The sequence below is a fragment of the Bacillus rossius genome, chromosome 16 (assembly GCF_032445375.1).
Source record: "Bacillus rossius redtenbacheri isolate Brsri chromosome 16, Brsri_v3, whole genome shotgun sequence".
In the NCBI taxonomy this organism is placed as follows: domain Eukaryota; kingdom Metazoa; phylum Arthropoda; class Insecta; order Phasmatodea; family Bacillidae; genus Bacillus; species Bacillus rossius.
In genome coordinates this window covers 5,315,492-5,329,877 of record NC_086343.1, presented here as the reverse complement: position 1 = coordinate 5,329,877, position 14,386 = coordinate 5,315,492, and the positions used below count along the sequence as shown (strand labels likewise).

General features: G+C 34.3%; 1 protein-coding gene across 4 annotated transcripts in view; it reads left to right on the top strand.

The window, feature by feature from the left end:
* LOC134540175 (sodium/potassium/calcium exchanger Nckx30C) overlaps window positions 1-8,567 on the top strand; it is a 178,432-nt gene extending 169,865 nt beyond the window's left edge. For all 4 annotated transcript variants that reach the window (XM_063382734.1, XM_063382733.1, XM_063382732.1 and 1 more), the window contains one exon: window positions 242-8,567. In XM_063382734.1, the coding sequence (XP_063238804.1) occupies window positions 242-482 (241 nt within the window). In that variant the 3' untranslated portion in view covers window positions 483-8,567. The remainder of the gene's footprint in view (window positions 1-241) is intronic.
* The last annotated feature ends 5,819 nt before the right edge of the window (window positions 8,568-14,386 follow it).

Genomic DNA, 14,386 nt, shown 5'->3' with positions numbered 1-14,386 from the left:
ATGTCGACCTATATTCGAGGTCGGAATATATTCGAGGTCGGCATATATTCGAGGTAGGCATATATTTGAGGTCGGAATATATTTGAGGTCGGCATATATTCGAGGTAGGCATATATTTGAGGTCGGAATATATTTGAGGTCGGAATATATTCGAAGTCGGCCAATATTCGAGGTCAACCTACATTCGAGACCAAATAATATCCGAGTCAGTGCTATAACACAAACGACTGCTGTGTTGCAGGTTACCTGTGCCTTGGCTAATGTACGGCATCATCTACGGCAAGCCGGTGGAAGTGAACAGCGTGGGCATGGTGTGCTCCATCGCCATCCTGTTCATGATGCTCCTGTTCGTGATCCTGTCCATCGCCTGCTTCCGGTGGCGCATGAACAAGAGCCTGGGCTTCACCATGTTCCTCTTGTACTTTGTGTTCGTGGCCGTGTCGCTCATGTTCGAGTACAAAGTGATCAGCTGCCCCTTCTAACGGCTCTCTGTGAGCCGCGTCCAGCGCACACACTTCGCCCCCCGCACGCACGATCCGAGAAGTTGTTGGGTTACGCATGTTCCACCGGGGGGGAAATCAGGCCGGACCTGTTCATCAAAATGTTATGCAGATCCTGACGTTTGTAGGATTTCGGGCGAGAACCAAAAAAAAAAAAAAAAATATGTATATTGTTGAAATCATAGTCGGATATTTTAGTAACTAAAATTTAAGTAAAAAAAAATAATACATTGTTTTGTATGTATGAATGACTCACACACAAATATGCAATGTTACAATGAAAAAAAAAGAAATATGTTCGAGATATAATATATTTTGTGAACGTTGGTTATTGTTGTAGAAAATTGAAACATTTAAAAATTTAATGATATTTTTTTGTAGATTTAGTTGTTAAGTCAGTAAAGCACATGGTCTTGTATATTGTATAAGTGAACTGTTGGAAATCAAGTTGCTCAGCATTTGGCCAAAATGCTATGTAAATATGATACACCAAAAAATAAAAATAAAAATGTTGAACTGATATCACTCTAAGTGTCGACTGTAATGCTCCAGGGAGCAATATCATTAAGTCTTTAAGCAGACTCCAAAAGAATCATTCAGAATCGCCACAGTGTCTAGATACGAACTAAAATACACTTCACAGTTGTCAAGAGTACTTTAAAAAAATGTTGCGATATTTTGGTTTGTATCTTATACTTAACTGTTAGTATTAATCAAAATTATAGTATTTATTATAACGCAGTGCTGTTTTATTTAATTTTATATTGTGAACCTAAAGTCGTGCATAACTAGCTATTCCTTCAAGATATATATATATACACATACTACAAAATACTACAAGTTGAGAAGAAGGAAGAGCTATACATTCTTTTGATGCAAGAAAACTGTTGTAGAAACAATTAACTTTAATAGAAAGATATTGGGCGGAATGGAAATTAATAGGACCATTTATTGGTCATGTTACTTAATGCTTTGAAACGCTTCGAGTTACCTTCAGATGAGTAAGCCACACATGTACATGTATGTGTGTATGTGTGTGTGTGATTCACTTCCATATCAAGTGTGTGTGTGTGTGTTTGGATTTTTTATTGTGTTCTTATGTAAATATTTCCAGTGTCACGTATTGCTGCCTCATGGGCACTGTCAAAGCAATAACAAGTACTGTATGTAGATACATGTTAAGGTTTTGTTGGATTTGTACGCACAAAAACGTACAAACAGCTGTTTTTGTATTCCCGCAGCAATATAAAAAATATATATTGCAAAAAAAAATAGACATATATATTGTTAATACACAAACGAGTAAATGTTTAGACACTAGCATATTGCTTACCGGCACAACGACGTACGTATGTGTAAAATACTGTCTGGTGTACAAAGAATTTCATGTTGTTGTCTACTTTGTTTTCAAATGTCTCCAAAGTGGGAAAGTTTTTAAGCAACCACCAATTTCAAACATTTTCTGCAGATGAATGTCACTAACAAAATACTGTTTTGTGTGTGCATCTACAAAAAAAGAATTTGCTTATCCTTCTGTTTGTAATTTTTAGTTCACTATAGCATAAAAATGTAAACCTGTTACAGATACCAACACCAGAAATCAATAACTACAATAAACATACCTTATAATATACTAACATAACAATTTAAGCTAACAAAATAATAAGCATGAATTTACAGTACCATAAATATGTTATTGCTACTTATATCTAATTTAATCAGAGATAAGCATTGTATTTGTAACTAGAAAGTTATATTAAAAAGAGAAATAATGAAAGATCTCAAACACAACTGAGCAACTACACATTTTGGATAGGAAATAAATGATAAGCTTTTTCTATGTTTCCAAATTTCGCCATCAGTCTCATATTATTTGACACTGTGTTAAAGCTTAATTTCACCAAATAAAACTATGTTCTCAATAATTTGACTTATGAGAAGGCCGGAAGAATTCAACTATTAGTAGATTGAACTATTTAAAAAATAAATTTTTAAAAAGACTTTCTTTTTTAACTTATGTACCTACTAATTAAAACACGTTACTGAAGCATAAGTCATACATTCACATTTAAAACAGTGGGACCCTTCTTAACCAATAAGCTATGTCAAATGGACAGTAACGGTTACCATAGATCTTAAATGGTACACAAGGTTGTACTTCAGTCTAGTATGGCATGTATTTAAGACAGATTATCCCATAAACAGTGTCTTTTTCTATCCAAACAGGTGAAAAAAAAAAATATATATATATATATATTTGTTTCCTATTGGCAATTGCACCTTTTATAAAAACACACTACCAACTCAATAAAATAATAAACTATAGATAACATTAACTATCCCAAGTTTTTAAATACCTAATACTATAATAGCCTCACTAGAGCAGTTTCAAGTTTAGGTAAAGAAATTGTTTATTTTAATTTTGGCAGTAATAAAAACTAGCAAATCAAACTTAAATTAAAAAACAAATTAAGACAAAAAAATGTTATTTTAATACTAAATTCATTTCACATTAGTAAATGAGAAATACTCACAAGCTGTATGAGGTAATGTAGATGTTAACCACAACACTTTATGTACTTAGCCTAAATAGTACACAATGTATGCAAATGGCCTGGAGTCCGTGTAAAATTTCCGAAGTATTAGCAGGCCTAATTTCCACATCATCGGCTCTGAGCATGAAACGTTAAGACCACACTTAATCATTGTAACATATCACTGGCGGAGAGAAAAAGTTAGCGACAGAGTGCCGGACCACTTAATTGGCAAATGGGCGGTTACAATCCTGTTGAAAGAGGGAACAATGATTCTTCCAGGGGCGTTCAAAATAGAAAGAAAGGTGCAGTTTCAGAATTGTCTTCATTACGACAGAGAGGCTTAACATTATTTCAGGCTAAGTCTCACACATAATGTTGATTTTTTAGTTTTTTCATCATTAATTATATATAAGGGCTGGTTCTTAAATTTTAACCCAATACCGACTTTGCATTTGCTGTTCCGTCACAAATGTATTCAAAAGATATTAAACTAATGTAATATCATGGGTGCAAGCAAGTCTTCGTAATTACTGTCACTTCCGTGCCATCTTACACCCATTATATTGAGTTAAAATTTTATAAATAGCCTTTAAAAAAAGTAATGACGATAAAACTAAAATAATGTGATTCCTGGCCTTAAAGTAGTAAGTCAGTAAACCAAACCACCGTACAAAGGTTTTAATCCAGCATTATTCGGTTCGACACATCCTTACGGCATTGATCAAGCCTCTCGCATTTGTTTTTTCCGGTAGCTCCCTGTAGGCTACATATCACGTTTGCACAATATTAAAACTGTGTAAATACAGTGTAAACCCCAAGAAAAGCATAATACAGTTATGTCCATAAAAGAATGTCCAAGTTATAAATTTTAATAGTATCAACTGTAAGCATTGTAGAGTGTTGGTTCAAGGTCATAACTAAAGAGTAACTCAAACCGTTTTAGATAAGTGTATGCACGAGAACTACTTCGTTTTTTTTTCTCACCTGCAGCGCCACCTACGCAAAATGGCGACTCCTGAGCGTAATTAATAGAGGATGAACCTGTAAACTTTGTTTGTCAACAGCCGACCTCCGTAGCGTAGTCGGATGCACACCGGCTTACGGTGCGAGGGGTTCTGGGTTCGAGTCCCTGGTAAGGCATGGGTGTTAATTTACATTAAGAGAATTGATTACTACGATATGATAAAGATTCGAATAAAGACACATTACCCTATGGCCGTGGGCTTCAAGCTGTAGGCCACTCAACACTTAAAAAAATAAATAAACTTTGTTTGGCAACCGGATGGAGCCCCTCCCCATTGGAATCTCTTTGTACGCGAGTGGTTGGCTGTCAAAAGTCCCCGACCGTCGGATTGGTCGTAATTGTCGAGACGACAGAGCTCTTTTACGTTGGCCTCCACTATCACCTAACATAATGCCATGCAATTTTTTTTCCTTTGGGGGCTTTATAAAATGATTGTGTGTACGTTCCGGCACTACCGAATATCTTGCAAGAGTTGAGACACAGAATTGAAGAGGCTATTGCTTCCATTACTCCGGACCTGTTAACCCAAAGTGTGGAAAGAATCGGACATTAGGTTGGATGTGTGCTGTATAACTAAAGAAGAACATATTTAACATTTGTAAGAAAAACTAGGTTATTTTTCGTTAAATTTTATGTTATGATTTGTTGTACATAGTCTAAATTAAACTGTTATAATATACCATTGAAACTGGGACTTTTTATGGATAACCTGTACAACTTGTTTTAAATATCATTGCACTATACATATATTAATTTTGTTGTATTTATGTTGAAACTATATTTATGTTTGATTGTCCAGCAAAATTGTTGTTCAAGCATAACCGTGGTCAAACATACCGGATAAAAGTAAACAATACTCAATACCTCACTTGCACTCAGAAAGGGTATGGAGAATAGGATAGGACCACACATTTATATTAGGTTCTGAACCACAAGAGACAAAGATTCGAAGCTAACACGGCAGCTTTTTATTTCCATGTGCTAACTGACAAAAGTTTTAACTCTCGCACAAAACATTAACAACGAACTGTTTTTCTAAATCCAGACAAAGTATAGTATTACGAGGTAACACAGGCCAAACAATAAAAAATTAGGAAATTGGTGTTATCATTACAATATATCGAAATACTATACCATTTATTTGATACATACTGCATTTAGCTCATACAGCTAAACACCCTTTAACCTCATTATTTCACAAGGTAGGCTTCGGACACATAATCAGTGGTAAATTATATATACATTTGTAAATGTTTCGCAGAGGAAATCGACATCAGTTTATTTTACTACCTTTCACATTGCGTGCTGTAGCCAAAAATGCTCACAATTTTCCCACCAATACCAGTTAAAGGACACATCCTGAGGTTGGAAGGGTGAGTGGATACTGAAGGGCTGAAAATGGAAACGTTATAATAACTTAATCAACTTTGAAGCTATTAATAAAATGAAAATTTTAATAAATGTGTGTTTTTCTATATTGAGACTTACTTACTGTAAAAAAAAAATAACTATATACCAACCCTGTTTTATTAATATCTGCTTGCCCGAGGAAAATTCTGGCTAGACCGCTAGAACAGACATTAACTTTGAAAAATAAAAATCCTGAAGGAATTACCGTACGTCTTGTTAATTATTATACTTAATGACACACATTTCTGAAAGTTGAATCGTAAATTTTAATTGAAAATACCAGATATAAAAAAAAATATTACCTGATAATATAAAATGTTTATTCTTTTTCTGGGGCTTAAGTAATCTTTTCCTGACACAGCAAACTCAGAACAGTTTTAAAAGCAACACCGCACAAACATAAACAAAATAGCAAACAATAAATCTTCACACTCTCAGATGGATTGCGGAATTTTGATCGTATTTGAATATCATGTTCACATGCACATTTAGTACAACCTGACCAATTTACCAACTAAAATATACATTTACTGTATTTTGAGTGGCACTGTTCGATGTAATTTCACTATACTGTCATGTCCGCTATACAAACTGTACTTCTTGATTATTGCACTGTTATTAAAATCCATCTTAAATAGATTCATCAAAAGTACTGTCCAAATAATTTTTTTTCCACTGCCTATTAAAATTTTGTGTTGAGAAAAACTTTCAAAGAAGTATAAAATCTATAAGATTAATGTGAAATAATTAAATAATTAAGTGTACAATGCACTTTAAAACTACACTCATATGTACGAAAAGAGGACATATACAGATACGCACAAATATAGAAGTGTCCATAGCCAATTTTTTAGTTAAATTTTTTAATACCTCAGCCGTAAGGAATAATAATCGTAAAAAATGAGTAGTTTTTTCAAATAGCTAGCCACCTAATCCAATGAAATAAAATCTATTTTGTATGGTAAAAAAAATTTCTTTAACATTCCAAACTAAAATTCTAATGCACAAATTTACAAACCTACACTTTTATGTAAGTGAGATATATTTCAAAACCAATTATGATATTTACGGCAAGACATGAAGAAAAAAACTATTTCAGTCAAAAGCTCAAAAAATATCACTTTTGATTCACCATTCTCACATATAGTACTGTCCTTGTGTTAAAACTTTGTGAACACACAGTCTGTTTACATTGTACAAACCGATGTAGTGCAAATTATTTCGGGAACTGAAATATGTAATGCGGAAGAAATGTCAAAATTTGCTACCTACAATTTGTACAATTGTTATTTATAAAAATTTGTGCATTTAAAACTTTCAGTATGTACTACAGTCCAAGAAAAGTCATTACAATATGTTATTACTTATTTACACAAATACAGAGATGATAAACTTCAAAAAAAAAAAAAAAACTACATATGCTATTCAAACTGTACTGGTAAAGCCACTGTGCAACATGCAAATAAAAGTATTGCTAAATAATTATTGTCAATGACTAAGTATATTATCATTAAATAGGTTATTTTTAGCTATGCCGTTTGCATACTGTTTAGTTAAAACCTTGATTTTTATGCTGGTTTTTAACAACTGTTTGCGAGATAAATTATGCTAAAACATGTATAACTAATTACATATTTTCTATAATGTTATATTTTCTTGATCAAGTGAAAAAAAAAAGTACTTTTATTTAACATTATAAAATTATTATTATTACATATAAATATTAATTTGATCATGAGAAAAACAAAACGTTATAATAAGACTGCTTTGGTGGAAGAGGAAGTGTTTAAGTGTAGAACGAATTAATGGGATTAATGAACGCAATGGAAATGAACTAAATGAACTAAATTGAACTGTCTTTCAGATGTGCTTGAAGAATGTATTTGAAGTAAAAAAAAATACTAAAATCTTTTATAAAAATTCAGTTTCATGTACAAAAAAAATATTTCATGTTTTCAAAAATAAATTTACTTTATATTACTTTTAAAAAAAATTATGTTGTAAAATATGTTTGATTAAAAGCGGGACAGTAAAATGCAGTGAAAGTGTAACCAGTTTGTAAAGAGTAACTAAGGTATGGGAAAAATACGGACTTACGAACTACCTAGTGTTTCGAGTAGACGAGACTGAAGAAGTTTTAGTATTCATGTGTAGTGCAAAGATTGCGTCTTGCAGTCGAAAACCACGTGGTCTTAAAAAAAAAAATTAATACATGAAGAAATATTAAACAAAAATAATATCCATAAGCAGCAAAACAAAAAAAAATTAAATTCTTTTCAAGATAACACTGATTAAACAGCCCTATCAGCACAATGCAAGACACAATATTTGCACTTTTAGCTGTGCGTAGCAGCACAGAGCCGTTTCCAAACATACTCACTCTATTTCTAGCGCATTTGTAAGAAAAATACAGGTACATATTTGTAAATTAACTACCATTAATCAAATTCTCTTCATACTTAATTAAACTATACACATAATCATAGTGTACTTTGAAATAGATCTGCCTCAAGACAGTTCTTGTTTTGTATGTATTCATATTCTTGTTGCTAAATAGTGACTAGAGAAAATAATGATATTATCTGTCTACCCGTAAAACTGGACACAGCAGATACTGTTCTACAAATTTTCTCATTCTATATGTTTAAAAAAATAAATAAAAAAATTGGATGGCTGAAATAGCTGTCATGTTTAGCAGACAATTTTGACTATTAGAAAATAATGATGAGAAAGTGTTGTTCTTGTCAAGTATGAACCGTGACTGCATTCGGACAATTGCCTCAATATAATTTTAGCACAAGTTTTGTATGAGTAAGTAAAAATAAGTATGCAAAAAATGTTTCTCTCTTTCAAAAAATGTGTGAGAAAATGGAGACTTCATACTTAATAAGAACAGATGTTAACATTATTGCTACTCTAAAAAAAAAAAAAAAAATCAGAAACGTGTGTAGACTGTTATCCATAGAGTGTAGACCATGTTGCATCATGGCTTGTTACAATTTTGCAGACAATACGATACATAAGTTATAATTATAGTCTTATTTTGCTCTATGCCAAACCATTTATTCCAGGCACCAATCTAAATAAACTATGTGAATATTTCTCTTTCGTTTATGTTTTTATTTCCCCATGTCACCTGTGTTTATCATTGCCAATTGAGTTGAAATTTAAAACTGTCCACAGCAAAACCTTTTTTTTTCTAAATGAAAATAACAAATACCCACAGAGTTAGCAATTGTCAGGAGACAGTGTGCAGCGTTGAAGTTGGAATTACATTTTTATCACACCATCACCTTAAATGATATGCTCAAAACATTGCAATATGCCACTTGACGTCTGATGATGGTTAGCATCAATTAGAATCTCAGTCATTGAACACAGTCACTTCCATGAAACACCATCATTTAAAACAGTTTCAACAATGCAAACACTAAACCTCGGACAGTGTTTTTTTTTTATTTCCGTCCAACCAACGTGGCGCAGAATGTCAGCTGGCCAAAAGATGGCCTCCACCCAGTTAGCGTGTATTCATTCAGAAGTGACCACCCGCTGATTGCAACAGGGTTACAAATCCTTTTTTTTCTAAAACTAAAACAACGTACATCTGGGGAGACGAGTCAAAATGGGAATGCCTAGAAGTAGGAAGGAAAATACTAGGAAGGTTTTCAGAGAGAGGAGGAGAACAGAAAGGGGAAAGAATGTGATGGTCGTGAGGACGGTAGGGGAATGGAATAGGCTGGAGGAGGAGTGTGTGTCGGCTGGGAGTGTGGACCAGTTCAGAAGAAGAGTGCGGGGAAAGATGGGAGAATGCTTGCCACCGGGCACTTCTGTACCCAATTGCAGCTATTATAATAATAATAATAATAATAATAATAATAATAATAATAATAATAATAATAATAATAATAATAATAATAATAATACATGTGTTCTGCTACCCAGCATTTGCGAATTCTACGGAGCAAGGTTGCCCAGCGTCAATACGCAGGATCTGCAAACCAGGGGTCCCGGGTTGAAATCCCGGCACGATATCCTGATTTATTTTTAAAACATTCCCCGAAAATCACTCCACGCAAATGCTGAGACGACTGATCACCAGAGACCTTGGGGAGATTCCTCTCCCAGCATTCATCTTCCGTATCGTTACATGCTTTCATCTCCAAAAACCACGCTGTCAGCAGCGGTGGTACCTGGGAGGTTCCCAATCACCCCCTCCCCCTCTCTTTTTCACAACATAATCCCAGAACTAAACAATAAACTAGTGTGATACAAAACAATTATAATAACCCAGGCCAAACCTGGCATATTAAGTCGGTCATACTTTTTTTGAAGTGAACGTCTTTGGACGTGATGAGTGAAATTTCAAGACCGAATTTTAATGCAACATTTTCGTGAAATGCTGCTGATGCGAAAATGACAGAGAACAGGTACTTGGCCAAAGAGATATGAAGAGAGCACTATGCTATGTACGTTTCTGGGCTCATTTTTATTCTTGTCCCCCCTCACCCTAAAAAATTGAGACGAGAAAGATAGAAGAGCAAAAGGATAAGACAAAGAGTGTGCGCATACACTTTTTACAGAAAATGTAATATAGATATACTATACAGTCAGCTGTGAATGCCTTGAATTTAATATTTGCTACCAGCGCACTCGCTTTCTTCCTTGTTCAACCCAGCAGCGTAAAGATAGTGTTGAGACAGTCCCTGCATTTCCCGCATAGATAGCGCTACCTGTTATGACTTTCATATTTCGTTCAGATATTTTGCTTGTTCCAAATGTAATAATTGTTTGTAGAAACAGTAACATGCACAGTTTTTCTTTATGGTGTATTTCAACGGTAAGTAATATTTATTGTTAATTAATCATTGATTAATAATTATTGATATCCTTAGCAATTACTTTTAAGTTAGTAATAATTTTGGTAATACAGAATTATTAATTTATTTTTATTTTAGTCAAATCTCTAATAAATACAAAAGAGGTTAGAATTCTTAATAAATTTTAAAATAAATGAAAGCTAAAAAACTCTATACTATATTTTTATAGAAAATTCTCTCTCTCTCTTTCTCTCTTTTTTTCTCTCTCTCTCTTTCTCTCTTTCTCTCTTTCTCTCTCTTTCCTGTTTTACCCCTTACGATATACTTATGAGTCAAATTTAGAATTGCCAATGAAGTTTCACTTCCATCACGTGTAATGAGTTACACAACCAGTTTAATTATTTTCTTCGTAAAAATGTATTTTTCTTACTATATTTAGTGCTACTTGTTTATTTTACTTCTGTTGAAATGGCGTCAGAATTGTTTCGAAACAGCTTTTTGAGGAGCCATTGTTTTTTTTTTTTAAATTTTTGGACTCCCCATTCTGGAAGGTATTCCACGCCACCCTATAGCCTCCAGCCGTCTGCCCTCTCAAACGCGAAGCTCGGTCCGTCATTGGTTGCTGGTGAGATGTTAATCCTCAATTAAAAAAATCTGACTTCTAAATTTCTGATTTGGTGTTGAGTTACAGCTGGCCGTTACTTTGTTTCACCCTTGCGACAAGCCTCTGCAAATGTAACTTATGTAAGTACATGCAGTATGGTCTCTTGATTAACTGAGTTTCGAATAAGCGAAGTTCAGTTTTATCCAAGCCAACCTTAAGTGCCATTCCTGGCAAAAATTATTGAAACATTTGCTCGAGAACCTGACCTTTGACGAAAACCTTAATAAATCTAGCCTCAATGTTGATAGTTCCTGGTTAAGCGAATCATAAAAGTGACGTGAAAGAATTTACACTGGATAAAAGCTGGAAAAATGTAACCCTGTAAAAATTTATACCACTGGGCCAATTGAAAACCATGATATTTTCAAACTATATCTGTGTTATCAGAGCTTGTGCTTATCTGGGGGTTCCCACCATCACTTAAGAGTTTCTACTATACTTGTAGAGTATATACAGTACACATTTCTGAGTGCAGCATTAATATTTTTGAAGAAAAATATCAGGATTCAATGCCAGAAAAAATTAGTACTGTTAGAATTTTTAGCATTTACTACATAAAATAGCAAACTTCGCCCAGTATTTTTTTTTTTTACAATTTAACCATGTAATAATAAGTGTTCACATTTATGAAAGTTAAGTAAAATATGGTATGATATGACAATTAATCATTTGGTAAAGTTTGATTTATTTTCACTTCATTATATATATATATATTTTTTTTAACAACTTAAGTTATCCGTTTTCATCTAAAACCTGAGTTAACCAATTCTGCCAGTTCAAATGCAGTATTTGTAAAAAATAAAAAAAAAATAAAAAACTGTAACCGACACAATAACACATAATTACCCTGGCAGTCAAAGAGCAAATCTTGTGTATGAATGCATGCATGAATTAATTAATATGTACATGCATAATATCTGGTCAACAACAAGGTCAATAGAGATGATGAAACGTGAAAAAATGAGAACGCAGAATCAACAGAGTGAAATTTTGTGGGAAATTGCAGTACCTGGAAAAAACTTTCCAATACGCATTAGTGTTCCTAAATGTTTCCATGTGCTAGTAAAACCATGGGGTACATCCAAAATATGTTACTTTCGTCTGTTTCGCGACTTTCACAACAAAATAACTGACCTTCTGCGAAACCTTCTACAGAAATTTGAACACGACCGATTACAAAAACTTCCATTAAAATGGCCAGTACTCTGCTAATTCTTAAACAGAACCATTTATACCATTCAAGGAAACTTCCATTATGATAAGGCCTTTACTCGAAGAAAAAAAAAAGCAGTGAGATTGTTTGAAACTTTGGCCACAAAAGACTACGGTCAAGATATAAATCTCTGCATGGGGAGAAGATTGTTACTGATACCCGATAATTTAATAAACTGGGCTTCTACTTAACAGAATCCTGAATGGCCAGGCCGTCATCCAATCACGGCCCCTTGCAGTGATAAATACAGCTCTACAGGGGCGTATCCAGGGGGGGGGGTTTTAGGGGTTCTAACCCCCCCTTAGCCACTATTTTTTTCATATATGAAAGCAGATTAGCTGAAAACCTGGGTGTCTTACTGCTATCACCGGCCACTACACTGGAGGGGAAGAGTAAGCGAGCCCTACCGATTCTCCTTCCCTTCCCCTACCCCTGTCGCGAGCAGAAGCTATAAGGTTGTGACGCCGTGACGGGTCCCAAGCTTTCAAATATCTTACACCTACTGTATTTAACCAGCGCGGTAATTATAAGCAGGTGGTGACTGGGTAACTCTTCAAGCTAAAGCTAATTGTTTCCAGTAATAGGCCAGTTCTGCCGAAACCCAACCATTTTTATTCCTTTTTTTTTTTTTTTTGTCGACCTTTGAGCATGATTTATGATTTTGAGTGGACGTGGACAAGGCATTTGGATTTATTAAAATATCTTTAATTAATTTCTTACTTCTTCACTAAAAACAATTTTTTTATTAATAAATTAATTATATTTTTACCATTACAATATTTAAAGTTAAGTACTACCGAAAACTGCTCAAATAGCACTATTTTACATCTTAAAATCCAAATTTTTCCAGGGGAGGACCCCTGGACCCACCGCTTTAAAAGGGGGGGGGGGGAGACCATGCTTCTTAACCCCCCCCCCAACTACACAAATCCTGGCTACGCTACTGCAGCTCTACTATAATTGGCGCTACATAAATACCTTGGCAGAAGACCAGCCCTTTACTCACTGCCCTTGAGAATAGCTGCAGTATGACTGGTCAAAATTTGGCTACTTCAGTATTTCACCGCACATGGTCCTAACCCAAAAGCCAAGAAGTTATTTGTACATCAAATTGCAGACACATCTGCGCTACACACAGACACAGTTTTTTTTTTATTACATACAATTAAAACTAAACCCCCTGTTTAAAATACAGTGTCACTTTAAACAAGTGTTGCAAGGAACATTCAGACTTCCATGGCTGAATGTTCTCATAAAAATAAGTTCATAATTACTGACCCACGATTAGCCATTCTGGTGCTATGAATTTGGTTTAATACGTCACAATATCCAGTTTACAAAGTTTGAGTGTTCACTGAGTGTAAGCCTTTAACTTAAAGCCATGTTGAATTTTTCATTTTCTTATCATTTCTATTATTTAAGGGATAAAACTGATATTTCAACATGATTCCTCCCTTGCATTTTTTTTTTGTTTTCTCACAAATATGTTCAACAGATATTCACCAACTGTAATGTAATGTAAAGAGTTGTGCACATTTTTGTATATATATATCACTTGTGCAAATTTTTACAACCATTACATTACAATCAACAAATGCAAGGGAGAGGTATAAAATAAAAATTTCAAAAATAGCCCTTAAATATGGTAAACAAAAAATCAACATGAAGTTGTAAGACCAGGCCTTAACTGAAAGTTTTTAAGTACATATGTACCCACATTCAAACTTTTGTAGCTATTACACACTTCTCTTTAATTTGCATAAAATATTCTTATTTAATTGTTTAAGCAACTGTATTTGTAAAAAATCTAATAATTAAATACTTTTGATATTACATGCTTCCTGACATTTCATAAGTTCTTGCCGATTACATCAGACTTTTATGAAACCATCCACAGCTAATTTCGCATAATGTACCAGCTTTGAATATATATACTGTATAGAAGTCGCGAGTGGATAGGAATTACTCTACGTTTTTCAGAACTGTATGATGAGCGGCTTGGGAACTTCACCGCTGCAGTGCGCTGCCGTAACGCCCTGTATCGTCTTAGTTGTTATTTACACGTTAGAGCGCAGCACTGTCGCCGGCTGTCATTCCCCGCACCCCTCTTCCATCATTCACTGCAGCTCGAGGTCGTTCAAAGAGGAGGGGGAAGGGGTGTTTGAAGAGTTCCACACTTGTCCGCTAGGGACCACCACAAGTCGATGCCCTAGAGGTGGTG